The sequence below is a fragment of the Hyla sarda genome, chromosome 12 (assembly GCF_029499605.1).
Source record: "Hyla sarda isolate aHylSar1 chromosome 12, aHylSar1.hap1, whole genome shotgun sequence".
Classification (NCBI taxonomy): domain Eukaryota; kingdom Metazoa; phylum Chordata; class Amphibia; order Anura; family Hylidae; genus Hyla; species Hyla sarda.
Window position 1 is genome coordinate 71,092,996 of NC_079200.1, and position 15,272 is coordinate 71,108,267.

Sequence of the window (15,272 nt, forward strand, 5' to 3'; positions counted from 1 at the left end):
TATGAACGCTAAGTGCGTATGTACCGTATGAAAGTACAAATGTACAGTATAAATGCTACGACCGTACGGTATGAACGCTGCTGTGAGCGCATGTATAGTACCTAGCTTCGAACGTATGCACAGTATAAGTTACGAGTGTACAGTTTGAAAGCTACAAGCTTGTGTGTGGTATAACTTCTATGAGAGTACAATGTAAAGCTACGAGTGCCCAGTATAACTGCTATGAACAGTATAAATGCTATGAGTGTACAGTATAAGCTATGCATGTGTGTATGATATACAAGCTATGAGTGTATGTATCGTGTAATGCTACGAGTGTACAGTATAAATCTGCGAGTGTACAGTAAGAAGCTAAGAGCATATGTACCATATAAAAGCTACGAGGGTACCGTACAACAGCTACGAGCGTATGTACAGTATAAATGCTATGAGCGTACAGTCTAAACTACGAGCTTGTGTACAGTGTAAGTGCTACAAGGGTACAGCATAAAGTTACGATTGTACAGTATAATAGCTACGAGCATATACACAGTATAAATGCTGCAAGGGTATGTATGGTATGAAGCAACGAGTAAACAGCATACAAACAATGAGCTAATGAACTGTATAAATGCTACGAGCGTACAGACTAAAAGTATGAGCGTGTGTACCGAGTAAGTGCTACGAGGGTACGGTATGAAAGCTACGGTTGTACAGTATGAGCGCTACATGCGTTTGTACAGTATGAAAACTATGAATGTACAGTATGAAAGCTAAGAGCGTATGTGCAACCTAAACGCCATGAGCATATGTACAGTACCGTGCTTAGACCATATGTACAGTATCAAAACTACGAGCACATGAACCGTATGGCTTCTGCAAGTGTGTAGTATAAGCTACGAGTACACTATAGTACAAGCTACAAGGCTGTAAATTGCTTTAGATTGAAAGCGTGCATTTTGCAGCACACATTTGCAGCGTGTGAATTTACCCCAACTCTGAATGAAGTACTGCAATGCTGTAACATTATTAAGAAAGTTTGAGCATAAATGTAATTTTGGAGATACTTTAATGTATGTGGGAGGGGGGGGGGGGGGGGGGGGTGTACTTCCGGTGGAAAAATCCCACTTGAAAATTTTGTTGCAGCTGAGTCCTATTGTTTTCAATGGGATTCTGCTACACTGTTCCAATTTTTGCAAAAGAATGAACATGTTTATTCTTTCAGCATGATGTGCTCAGTAATGCATTGCCATCTATGGAAACAGAACATATTTGAGCAGTCCTAGCACAACATGCTATTTGCAGAATGTCCACTCGTGTTTTTCATGCAGACATTCTGCAAGTTTTCCAGTGTGAAAATAGAGAGATCTTCTGCAATACACAAATTACAAATCCTCCTTAGTTGCGGCCATTAAAAACCATATGTAACCCATTCATAGCCCAGTTTATCCTCTGTCTGCTGTTTTATTTACATTGATTCCATGTTCTATTTCTGCTGGTCACTTCAACAACTTGTACAACACAGTGTTCTGGGCTCTGCTCCAGACAGGAGGGGTGACCTCAGCTCAGGACAGTAAGAGACCAAATTCCTTCATATTTAAAAGGGTATTTCGGGCAAAACCCCCGATCCTTTGGATGTCTGATCGCGGGGGGCCTGCTGCTGAGACCCCCCCCCCCCCCCCGCGATCTCCCTGCCGCACCCGCATTCTATGTGGGGACCGTGTCTCTAGTTTCGGAAACCTCCGGGTTTTTGGGACTGGGGACGTGACGTCACGCCACGCCCCCTTCATTCATGTCTATGGGAGGGGGCGTGACGGCCGTCACGCCCCCTCCCATAGACACGAATGGAGGGGGCGTGGCGTGACGTCACGTCCCCAGTCCCGGAAACCAGGAGGTTTCCGAAACTGGAGATTCAGCACCCGCATAGAATGCGGGTGCTGCAGGGAGATCGCGGGGGGTCTCAGCAGCGTGCCCCCCACGATCAGACACCTTATCCCCTATCCTTTGGATAGGGGATAAAATATTTTTTCCCGGAATACCCCTTTAAGTCAAATATTGCATAGAGATTGTAATATATTTAAATTATTGTTGCTTTTGGATAGATGGATGTAAGAATGTAATAACCAATATTCATCATGGAAAACTCCATTGTAATTGTGAGTAATCTTTACTGTATGGAGAAGGTAAGTGAGTGATCTAGTTCTTTCTATCCCTGTGATAAAAGTGACAGTGACTGTGGATCTTCAGCGTGACTCTGATATGACTTTTCTGCTATGTACCATCATTGGGAGCTGCTCTCTTGGCTGTGTATCAGAATGATCCAGAATGGCTGACAGCCAAGGACATTGTTGAGCTTCATGATAATTTATGGTCATCAGGGTCCATGTGACCCATCGGGCCAGAGTGTCTACAGTCTCTTAAAGAACAAGGGAACTGTCTTGCCATAGTGTCGTGAGGGCAGCAGAGATCAGCGGCACAGATATAGGGGTGGCTGAAGGTGCAGTCACACATGAGGACCAGATCCGTGCATGGTAAAAGGGATATTGTGGTAACGGGGTGTGATGAGGGCAGATGTTGTTACCCTAGGGGCAGATGGCATTAACCCCTTGTATTTGTGAGGCCAGGGCATGGTTTATCCTTGATACCACCCGAAGGTATACCGCTAGATCCTAGGCTAGGCACGGGGGGCAATAAAGACTTCAACACCAAGTTACAGACAACGGTAGCTTTACTGAGGGTAGACAGATGGTAAAGTCTATACAGTTCAGCCAGGACCCACGGAGGTGACCAGTGACTCAGAGACCTTAAGTGCTTGCTGGGACTTGTAGTAGAACTGGACAATTTAATACAGGCCATGCTGACTTTACAGTTGCTGACAGGGACTGACTTGACTGACAAAGCTAGGACTGTAGCTTACTTGCAGTTGACTGTGGCTGCAGACTTGACTTGAGGCCTCCAATGACTCTGGACACACACACTAGGACTCGACTTGACTGGACCTCAGCTTAGCAGAAAGAGCAAGGAAAGAGAGAGAGAGAAGCTCCTCCCAGATTTATATAGGGGAGACTAGCAGGGAGCCCATAGGTCACCCCTGAGGTCACCTGGTCACTGGTATCTCCTGGATAACAACCACATGGTACAGTTCTTAAAGTAACAACACATTATATATTATAATTCATAGCAAAACATATATATATATATAGGGGGGAAACAAGTACAAGGGGCCCAGGGGACATTGAAGAGACTCTGCAAGGGTAACACCTCCCGTACTGGGCCACCACAATAACATATAAGAAATACAGTATAATGCATGCTGGGTCACTTTGTATGCACTACTGTATACACAGAGGCCACTTGTGGAATAGCAATTTATACATTCAAGTGGAACCTATGGAATCTACTCTGCTAAATATAGGAGGATGGTAATAAAGCAAACACTCCTGGGTGCAGACACAGACAGCCATCCCGTGTGTATTCAGTTAACAGACAGCTGTTCTGCTTGGTTAGCAGATCTGTCATAACTTGTAAGCAGAGATTTCATCACCCCAGAATCATGAGATAACATCGTCTTTATTATCCACAGTCACATGTCATCTTGGAGTTTGTCCAGCTTTGTGTCTTTATCTTGTCATCAGATAATGTCCAGTAGGAGGCGATAAACCTTCTTTTATAATACACCGTTCCCCAGCCTCTGCCCTTGGACTGTCCTGACAGGTAATTTTCCATTCTTCTGCTTTTAAGGTTCCCAAACACCTTCAGTAGGTGTCCTCAGCCTAAACCTATTCTTCCTGGACCCCATTCTCAACCCCATACTCAAAAAGATGCACATTTTATTACTAAAGAGAAACATGCAGGTTAGACCAAGAATATATCTTTTAAGCAAATAAATATATTTAAATTCACTGACAACCAACATAGGTCTTATAATGATAAAGAAACCGAAACACATCGAGAAAATTGCATTTGGGAATCATTTGTGTCATTAGAGATTTTGTTCTGAGCTACTGCGATAAATCTTCTGCATTCTTAGACTGTCTAGTCTAAGTTTACACTGTCTATGTTTACACTGTCAGTTTTAATAAATATCGGCCTATGTGTATGAGAAATGTGTATTCGTCAGTTTTGGCAATCTAATATGTATGGGATAATAGGTGAACAAGCACAGCTTTCAAATGGATTATGTTTTTTGGGTGGGTGGGGGAGATCATATGGGGAATCGGATAAATAATCGGCTGAAGAAGCTAACAGTAATGTAAAGTGTGTTGCCTCCTTAAAGTGTCACTGTCATTTTAAAAGACTTTTTAAAATGACATGCCAAAAGTTTTGATTGGTTGATGTCTTAGTGATGATCCCCCCACCAAATAACAGAATGAGCTGAGATAAGCGCACGTTAACAAGCTGTACTCCTCAGCTCTCAGCAATTTTTGTCTCAGGCTGGGTTCATACTACGTTTTTCAACTACGGTTCCCGCATATGTTTTCTATCAAAAACCATATGGCAAAAAAAGGAATGGAACAGTATGGGAAAAAGTAAACCGTATGCGTTTTTAAACAGTATACTGTTTTTAAAAGTGCATACAGTTCCGTCAGTTTTTATAGAAAAAAAAAAACATACATTTTTGAAAATTTTGTCCATTTTAATGGGAGGGGTCTTGGGTGGGGACTTTTGGATTCAAATGTGCATGTGCAAAGTAAAAACTTATACGTTTTTCCCGTATGGAACCGTATACATGTGCGTTTCCCATTGACGTCCATGTTAAAAAAACGTATGCGGTTGCAGTACGGTTTTTAAACCGGAGTCAAAACCGTGGTTTACTTTTTCCCATACTGTTCCATCCGTTTTTTTCCCATACGGTTTTTATAGAAAACGTATGCGGGAACCGTAGTTGAAAAACGTAGTGTGAACCCAGCCTCTTTTTTCCCAAAGCATTTGTTAGGGTACAGATGATACATCACATGAACATAAGATGGTGGGTTGCTTCCACTGAAATTGGTTGTGTTGTGCACTTGTGTGTATGGGCCCCTAGGCCCCCGGCATCAATGGCTGCAGAAGCACATAGGAGCACATAGAATTTGTGCTGTACATAGGAAAATATCTCCTGCCTATAATCCCAAGTGTATACATTTATGATGAACCCCTCAATCTAATACACTGTGTTGAGCCTAGTGCAGGCTCAGAAGGGGTGAAGAATGACCCCGATTCTCTCTTCTAGTGTTTTTTTAATCCTAGTGTCATGCTCCGCCCCCTCAGTTATGTCTGGATGGCTCCTTCAGTGATCATTTTATGTCATGCAATAACTGGTGATTGAACATTGTCACACATGTAGAAGTTCTCATTGGAATGGTCCATATTATATGTTTATAATGTTCAAGTCAATGGTCTATCCAACAAAGTGATGATAACGTCATCGTGGACTCCCTGCCACAACATTTCTCCTTCAAAATCTAGGCGTCCATGTTTTCTAGCCCTCAGGAGGATCCCAACCACCTTGTCCGAGATCTGCACATATCTATCAAACAATCTCCCAAACCTCACTCTGATCTGTCCGTCTCTGCCCTTTACCCCCATGTCTCTTATGATCAGGCACATTTCATCAATCTCCTTCTGGATGTGCTGATGAGCCCTCTTGCCTCTTTGCTCCGTCCTGCTCCCTTTCTCTGGTCTTCCATAGCCACTATCCCCCTTGTGGAGACGGACGTCCATGGAGTGCTGGAAGTCAAAGTCATCGCTAAATGGGTTAAGTCTCTGCTTCTCCACATGCTTCTCAGACCGGAGCTGCCATTCCTTCCTCAGATCAGATATGGTTAGAATTTTTATCTGCGTGGAAAGAAGATTTACATTTTATTTGAGAAATAGGAAAGTTGACATCAAGGTCTGGGATGATGTTGCTCTATTTTTACTAGAGATCAGTGTATTCCAGGAGATGATATACAGTGTAAACTAAGCTGTGAGGTCACATTTCTTATGGGTTAAAGAATGTCCCTGGTGCTTGTTTCTCACAGAACGAAAGAATCAGGCATATTGAAATCCAATATGTCCAACCCTTAAAGGAGCACTCCGGGATGTAAAAATTGTGTTTCAGACTGCCGGCAGTAAAAAAAAAAAAAAAAGAAATACATACCTGCCACCGCTCCCCCGATCCTCTTCCTGGTTGCCTGTGGTTGGTAAGTCATACTGCACTCAGCCAATCACTGGCCACAGTGAAGTCCCGCCTCAGCCGGCGATAGGCTGAATGGCAGTGTGACATTTTCAGCCCGGCACAGGTCTTCTTACTGGTGCCGAGACCGAAAACGCCACACTGCCACTCAGCCTATCGCCTGATGAGGCAGGAGTTCACTGCGGCCGGTGATTGGCTGAGTGCAGTATGACTCACCGACCAAGGGCAACCAGGAAGAGGAGGCCGGAGCGGGTTACCAGAGGCACCGGAGGAGCGGCGGCAGGTGTGTATTTCTCTCTTTTTTCTTTTTTTTTTTACTGCCGGAAACCCAATTTTTACATCCCGTAGTACTCCTTTAAGGTTACCATACCTCTTTAATAACTGTCAGCCAACAACGCATGCTGGGTGTTGTAGTTTTGAAACCTCTGGAGGTCCACAGGTTGAAGACCACTGCGGCCTTCGTCATCATCCAGCACCCCCCCCCCCCCCTCGGCGGGAAGTTAGGGTGAGCTGGTCCGGGCCATCTATGCTGCAGGGACCGTCCAGTGGGGAGGATTAGTCGTTGAGGGCTGTCCATTTTTAGCGGGGGGGCCTCTTCTCCGCGCTTTGGGCCCGGCCCCGGAGTAGTGACGTTGCCTTGACGACGACACACAGGGACGTTCATGCGCAACGTCCCTGTGCGTCGTCGTCAAGGTAACGTCACTAGTCCAGGCCCGAAGTGCGGAGAAGAGGCCCTCCTGGTGAAAATGGAAGCCCGCAATGACTAACCATCCCCACCAGACGGTCCCTGCAGCATAGATGGCCCGGACCAGCTCAACCTAACTTCCTGCCAAGGGGAGGTGAGTACAAAACAAAAGGGAGGGGGGCTGGATGATGATGAAGGCCACAGTGGTCTTCAACCTGTGGACCTCCAGAGGTTTCAAAACTGCAACACCCAGCATGCCCGGACAGCCATCGGCTGTCCAGGCATGCTGGGAGTTGTAGTTTTGCAACGTCTGGAGGTCCGCAGGTTGAAGACCACTGATGAAGGGATTGACAGGCGGTGATGATGAAGGGGGGGGATGATGACGAAGGCCGCAGTGGTCTTCAACCTGCGGACCTCCAGAGGTTTCAAAACTGCAACTCCCAGCATGCCTGGACAGCCGATGGCTGTCCGGGCATGCAGGGAGTTGTAGTTTTGCAACATCTGGAGGTCTGCAGGTTGAAGACCACTGATGAAGGGATTGACAGGCCGTGATGATGAAGGGGGGGGGATGATGACGGGGGTTTGGATGATTACATGAGGGGATGATGTATTTCCCACCCTAGGCTTATAGTCAAGTCAATAACTTTTCCCGGTTTTTTGGGGTAAAATTAGGGGCCTCGGCTCATATTCGGGTCGGCTTATACTCGAATATATACGGTATATTGTCACGGTTTTATAAAGTTCATTAGATATCAAAGTGTAAAGTGTATTGGGGAAAATATTCCACACCCAATACTTGGGTATTGGAATATTTTCCCCAATACACTTTACACTGTGATATCTAATGCACTTTATAAAACCGGGACAATATAGGTGTCTTTAATTCACGTCTGTCTTAATAAATATCACATAAAAGCTACGTTTTATTATTAGGGGTAACCGGCATTTTTGTGCCTAGCTGGCACTGTTTTTTTGTATTTGATTGCCTTCCCTAATGAGGGTATTTGTGGTGTTAGTTTAAATAAATCTGTTAACGTTTTGCTAGCTCACCACTAAGCTCTTTTAATAATTTTGGGTGTATCCCATCAGGCCCCTGTGACTTATTGGTCTTCACTTTAGACAGCAAACGTAGAACCTCTTCCTCTGTAATTGAGGTCCTTTTCCTTCTTTTTCTTCAGTAAAAACTGAACAGAAGTATTCATTAAGGCAGTCGACTTGCCCTTTATTCTCTTCTACATACCTTCCTTTCTTTGTTTTTAATTTAGTTATTCCTTGTTTTAATTTCCTTTCTTCATTTATATACCTGAAGAATGTCTTATTTTTACACAGACTGAGATAGTTTTTCTTCTGCCTGCGCTTTAGAAGTTCTTATAACTTGCTTGGCCTCTTTCTGCCAAATATTGTAGATTTCCCTATCTTCATTGCCCTGGGTTGTTTTATAATTACTAAATGCTAGCTTTTTGTTTTTTATGATTTTGGCCACTTCTGCTGACTACCACAGTGGTCTCTTCCTTTTTCTGCTTTTACTGATGTCTAATGCAATTTTCGGTTGCCTTCAATAATGTGTCTTTTAAGTAGTCCCATATCTCCTGGACTCCATGTAATCCGTTCCAGTCTGTTAGGGACTCATTTAGGACTAATCTAATTTTTGAAAAGTCGTTTTTTCTAAAATCTAAAACTTTTGTTTTTGTGTGGTGTTACTCCTTCACTGTTCTTATATTAAACCACACTGACTGGTGATCACTAGATCCCAAGCTTTCGCCTACAATAACATCATATAGCAAATCCCCATTTGTGAATACCAAATCCAAAATGGCCTCCCTCCGGGTTGGCTCCTCAACCACTTGTTGTAGAGATAATCCCAGTAGGGAATAACCTTTATTTAATATATATTTATGACTATTGGTAATTATCAGCTGTTATATGCCCTGGAGGAACTCTACTAGTTCCTTCCAGTTCAACCACACTGCTCTCTGCTGCCACCTCTGTCTGTATCGGGAACTGTCCAGAGCAGGATAGGTTTGCTATGAGGATTTGCTCCTATTCTGGACAGTTGCTGACACAGACAGAGGTGGCAGCAGAGAACACTATATCAGAGTGCATTACTTCCTCCAGGGCATATAGCAGCTGATAAGTACTAGAAGGCTTTTTTTTATTATTATTATTATTATTTATATAAGTGATTTACAAATTTGCATAACTTTCTGGCACCAAAAAAAAATCTCTGGAGTACCCCTTTAATGAGATGTCAAACTGTCGTTTTATTTTAATATAGATCCAAACTAATAAGTTGCAAAATGAAAAACAATAACAACTATCTGCATTCTATTGGTATTGACATACTCAGCAGTAGTGTTGCTCGCGAATATTCGCAATGCAAATTTTATTCGCGAATATAGCACTATATATTCGTAATTACGAATATTGTTTAATTTATTTTTTCTTCACAGTACACATCACAGTGATCATCCCTCTCTGCTTCCAGCTTGTGTGGTGTAAAGAAGGCTCTAATACTACTGTGTGAGACTGGCGTACGAATTTTCCCATATGGGAAAAATTGCATATGCTAATTTTCGCATATGCAAATTTTCGCACAAGCAAATTTTCGTTTATGCTAATTTTTGCATATGCGAAAATATAATGCGAATATTATGAATATGCGAATTTAGCGAATATATGACGAATATTCGTCCATATATTCGCGAAATGTCGCAAATTCGAATATGGCCTATGCCGCTCAACACTACTCAGCAGTTCATATATCAGCGATCTGTTTAAGTAGTCCTTAACTATATCCATGAAGAACAGTGTTTCTCAACCAGTGACTCTTCAGTTATTGCCTTTGGTTGTCAGGGCATTATGGGAGTTGTAGTTCTGCAACAGCTGGAGAGCCACAGGAGGAGATGATATTTTAAGGGGTTTTCCATCTTGGTCAACATATTTTTAATTAAAAAGCAAACCCAGTCACCAATTCTTGGGGGACCCTCTTAGTATCAGATAATTATCTCTTATGTCAGTTGTCTGCACAACATGTAAAATTCAAGTAGAACTCCCCCCCCCCCCCCCCACCCAAGAAAATATCCCTTTTACAGGAGTCCTGTTAATAGAAGGGGCCCCCACCTCCTACGACATTATATTATAGGACAAACCATGTAATGCACATTTTCTATCTTTATTCATATGAGCATAAAATATTAGGAATGAAAGAAAGCAGCTTTAATCAGGTTCACTCTGGGGGTGGGGGGGGGGCTACAATTTGGTACTACTTTAATTTATCAAAGAGCCATTGAAAAAGAGAGCGAATACCCTGGTGATTGCCATCAACAATGTCTCCAATGTACACCAATTTTCATAAATCTCTCCCACCATGATCTGATCCTTCCCTTTTGTCATTGTGCACTAAAGAAGTATGTCCCCCACTCATATGCTACTAACAGGATCTCACCGGCAGTCCACATGATGATGATTGGGTGCATAGTAGGGGTACACCTGACCTGGTTCTTGGAGGAACCTAAGGTCTCTGACTTAAAACCATCACATTCTTGTTGGGGTCCCATTACCAATTTTGCATCAAGGCTTCCTAGTGTGTAAGTTCCATTATTAGTTCTAACTTACCTTGGACAGAACAGCTTTTCTCCGCTCCTCAGCTTCAGAGCTCCGCTTCTTCTTGACTTCTTCACTGTCGCACATTTTAACGTTTTTGGACAGATAGTCTTTCAAAATTTAAAGTGTGAAATGCCCAACCAAATTAATTTCCAAGAGGTACAAAGTGCTCTAATAATCCGGTCCGTCATAGAAGATTATGATACGTAATATATAGGCCAGTAGATGGCTTGTCTTGCTTTTTGTCTTTCTGAGGGTATGACCATAGAGTGTGACCTCTTACGTCCTACTTATATGCTACTGCTAGACAGTGGAAAGCTATGGCAGCAGCTCTTTATAGATGAGGAGTGATCCTTGTGGAATGAAAAGCATCTTGCGTGCTGTCATTCTAAGGTTACTCAGTGACAGATTGGACATGAGAAGAAGCTTAACTTCACAGAGGTGTTAAACCTGGCATCATCCTTCCTGATCAATGTATAATTAAAGAAGAATGCAGCGCCCCCTAATGGAGATTATCACTGACATATCCTGCACTTTATAACATGCAACTTGGTGTGAGTGATAGAAGACATATGGTCAACTACTCTGGCTGACCTTCTGCTTAAGATGTTGTAATCTTCCACGAAAGAGGCAGTATTATAGTAGCTATATACTTGTACATATAGAGCAGTATTATAGTAGCTATATACTTGTACACAGAGAGCAGTATTATAGTAGCTATATACTTGTACATAGAGAGCAGTATTATAGTAGCTATATACTTGTACATAGAGAGCAGTATTATAGTAGCTATATACTTGTACATAGAGAGCAGTATTATAGTAGCTATATACTTGTACATAGAGAGCAGTATTATAGTAGCTATATACTTGTACACAGAGAGCAGTATTATAGTAGCTATATACTTGTACATAGAGAGCAGTATTATAGTAGCTATTTACTTGTACATAGAGAGCAGTATTATAGTAGCTATATACTTGTACATAGAGAGCAGTATTATAGTAGCTATATACTTGTACATATAGAGCAGTATTATAGTAGCTATATACTTGTACACAGAGAGCAGTATTATAGTAGCTATATACTTGTACATAGAGAGCAGTATTATAGTAGCTATTTACTTGTACATAGAGAGCAGTATTATAGTAGCTATATACTTGTACATAGAGAGCAGTATTATAGTAGCTATATACTTGTACATATAGAGCAGTATTATAGTAGCTATATACTTGTACACAGAGAGCAGTATTATAGTAGCTATATACTTGTACATAGAGAGCAGTATTATAGTAGCTATTTACTTGTACATAGAGAGCAGTATTATAGTAGCTATATACTTGTACATAGAGAGCAGTATTATAGTAGCTATTTACTTGTACATAGAGAGCAGTATTATAGTAGCTATATACTTGTACATAGAGAGCAGTATTATAGTAGCTATATACTTGTACATATAGAGCAGTATTATAGTAGCTATATACTTGTACACAGAGAGCAGTATTATAGTAGCTATATACTTGTACATAGAGAGCAGTATTATAGTAGCTATTTACTTGTACATAGAGAGCAGTATTATAGTAGCTATATACTTGTACATAGAGAGCAGTATTATAGTAGTTATATTCTTGTACATAGGAGGCAGTATTATAGTAGTTATATTCTTGTACATAGGGGGCAGTATTATAGTAGCTATATACTTGTACATAGAGAGCAGTATTATAGCAGTTATATACTTGTACATAGGAGGCAGTATTATAGTAGTTATATTCTTGTACATAGAGGGCAGTATTAAAGTAGCTATTTACTTGTACATAGAGAGCAGTATTATAGTAGCTATATGAATCCAAAAAGCAAGTAAAGAAAGAAGTACCGCACTCACCCACTGTCAAAAGCCGGGAACGGGAGAGGTTTATTTCAGATCATAAGATCGGAATAACAGGTGCAGGACGTGGAGGAGGGAAAAAAAAGCCACACACGACTAGTTTCACGCCGGACGGCGCTTTCTCTGGCTGACTTGGCTACATCAGTTGGCAGGAAAAGGAGGGATTTAAAACGCCAAACTGATGACGTATACAGATGCAAAAAAGATATTATTAAGGTTCGTACACAGAAAAAAATATCCAATCAAAAAAGCAAAAAAGTAGGGAGGAGGGGGGGGGGAAAAATTCCCTTTAAAAAAAAAAAAAGGAGAAAAAATGTATATATCAGGACCAACAAAAGAAAAAAAAGGAAAAGTTATAAGAAGACACTGAGGTCTTGGCGGTCATTAAGTCCAGTTCCTTCAAGCGCTCTTGTGCGCATGATCCATCTCTCTTCTTTGCGTAGCAATGTTTTGTGACGATCAATTCCTGGTGAGCAAGTTTTAACTCTTTCGATCCCGAAGAAGCGCATAATATTGGCGTCTCCTGAATGCCCTGATCGTATATGCGTTATGAGGCGGGCACAGCCGTGTCCGGTGTGAATTGACCTCAAGTGTTCCCGGAATCTAATTTTCAGCGGTCGAATAGTGGATCCAATGTAAAAGCACATACATGGGCAGACTATAGCATAAACGACATATTCGGTCCTGCAGCAGATGAAATCGGTGATTCTTATTTCCTTTCCAGCGAGCTGATATTCTTTACCAGGTAGGAAGAATTTACAGTGTGAACAGTTTCCACATTTATAGTTGCCTGAAGGAATTGTTGCCGATAACCAGTCCTTTTCTTTTTGAGTGGAAGGGAGGGCACTGCGAACTAATACATTAGAAATGCTTTTGCTCCTTCTAAACGATATTATTGGTTTTTTAACCGCTGCTTCTTTAAACAAAGGATCGTTTTCCATGAGAAACCAGTTGTTTTTTATTACTTGTCTTATTGTATCCGCCAACACGTTGTATCTGAATGAAAAAATAAATTGAGGTTGTAGGGAATTATCTATAGTTTTTTCTTTTTTGTTGCGATTTTTTTTATAAGTTTTTTTAACTAAATCCAATCTTGGGATTTTGGTGGCTTTCTCAAGTGCCTTATTTAGTTCAGATGGAGGATAGCCTCTTTTTAGGAACTGGACTTAATGACCGCCAAGACCTCAGTGTCTTCTTATAACTTTTCCTTTTTTTTCTTTTGTTGGTCCTGATATATACATTTTTTCTCCTTTTTTTTTTAAAGGGAATTTTTTTCCCCCCCCTCCTCCCTACTTTTTTGCTTTTTTGATTGGATATTTTTTTCTGTGTACGAACCTTAATAATATCTTTTTTGCATCTGTATACGTCATCAGTTTGGCGTTTTAAATCCCTCCTTTTCCTGCCAACTGATGTAGCCAAGTCAGCCAGAGAAAGCGCCGTCCGGCGTGAAACTAGTCGTGTGTGGCTTTTTTTTCCCTCCTCCACGTCCTGCACCTGTTATTCCGATCTTATGATCTGAAATAAACCTCTCCCGTTCCCGGCTTTTGACAGTGGGTGAGTGCGGTACTTCTTTCTTTACTTGCTTTTTGGATTCATATGAATACTATACCGTTACCTGCACCTCCAGGTCTAGCCTGGATTATCAGTCCACCTGCACAGCCTCGCTTTGTATGCTAAGAACTTTACCTGTTACTAAGGGAGACCACACAATAGTGCCACTCATCTTGTTGGACTGTTTATAGTAGCTATATACTTGTACATAGAGGGTAGTATTATAGTAGCTATATACTTGTACATAGAGGGCAGTATTATAGTAGCTATATACTTGTACATAGAGAGCAGTATTCTAGTAGCTATATACTTGTACATAGAGAGCAGTATTATAGTAGTTAAATTCCTATATATGGATGCAGTAATATAGTAATTTTATTTTTGCACATAGGAGGCAATATTATAGAGAGATTGGAAGGCACCACTCGGCGGTAATTTATACAGCATATACAGTAGTCACGTAAGGGGAGAGTGACGTCCGGAGGAGAGGGGTGCAAGATACATTAATGCAAAGACATCCAAATCCGGGGTAAGAAATTGTCATCTGCACTCACCTGTTTAAATCCACTTTATTTCATCATCTTCATTAGACAGAAAACCCGGCCCTGGTGGGATCGGGAAACAGAAAACGCAACAGCCGAGGCTATGCTGGTGGGTGGCAACAAGCTGGTTTCACGGGTATTCCACTTACTCTGGCCTCACCTGCCGTCACTTCTAGGTAGGATTTACCATGGGGGGAGCCATGACATCATCATGGAGGGAGGAGCCTACGGCTCCCCCATGGTAAATCCTACCTGGACGTGATAGCAGGTGAGGCCAGAGGAAACAGAATACCTGCGAAACCAGCTTGTTGCCTTCCACCCGCACAGCCTCAGCTATTGCGCTTTCTGTTTCCCGATCCCACCAAGGCCGGCTTTTTTGTCTTATGAAGATGATGAAATAAAGTGGATTTAAACAGGTGAACGCAGATGTGAATTTCTTACCCCGGATTATAATAGTTATATTCTTGTACATAGGGAGCAGTATTATAGTAGTGATATTCTTGTACATAGGGAGCAGTAGTATAGTAGTTATATTCTTGTACATAGGAGAGGATAGACGTGTGCTGGTGAGCTCCCTGTGGGGAGGAGGCATGGCTTCTGACCCAGGAGGAGGGGAGGGAAGTGGGCAGAGGATCCTGGGAGAGGCCGGGGTCTGGAGTGCGGCCTGCAGCATGGAGCTGGTGAAGATCTGGAGATGGTGGCTGGTTAGTCGTCTGAATCTTATGTTGCTGGATTGAGTACAAAAGTGACCAAGAAAAGTTTATTTAAGAAGAAAATGCAGATTTGTAAGCTAAGAGATGAAATTAAGAAAGAGACTGATCCTAAAATAAAGCTGATGAAATGTGAGAGGTTGGATGACTGTATGAGGGACCG

The 15,272-nt window shown here is 41.9% G+C and overlaps 2 protein-coding genes across 2 annotated transcripts in view; one reads left to right on the forward strand and one right to left on the reverse strand.

Moving 5' to 3' along the window:
• Window positions 1–15,272, forward strand: part of FAM110A (family with sequence similarity 110 member A) — a 116,560-nt gene that overhangs the window by 23,952 nt on the left and 77,336 nt on the right. The window lies entirely within an intron of this gene.
• LOC130296295 (actin-binding Rho-activating protein-like) lies at window positions 5,222–10,511 on the reverse strand. The gene is made up of 2 exons (XM_056547687.1): window positions 10,437–10,511; window positions 5,222–5,796 (listed from the first exon to the last, which is right to left on the reverse strand). Exons 1-2 carry the CDS (start codon window positions 10,509–10,511, stop codon window positions 5,347–5,349), a joined length of 525 nt encoding a protein of 174 aa, XP_056403662.1. The 3' UTR covers window positions 5,222–5,346.

What these genes read in the sequence shown, in the direction of transcription:
- LOC130296295 (XM_056547687.1), bottom strand. Translation starts at nt 10,511, where the DNA reads ATGTGCGACAGTGAAGAAGTCAAGAAGAAGCGGAGCTCTGAAGCTGAG. An exon ending in GAAAAGCTGTTCTGTCCAAG is followed by an intron (nt 5,797 to 10,436) that starts GTAAGTTAGAAC and finishes CTTTCCACGCAG; the next exon opens with ATAAAAATTCTAACCATATC.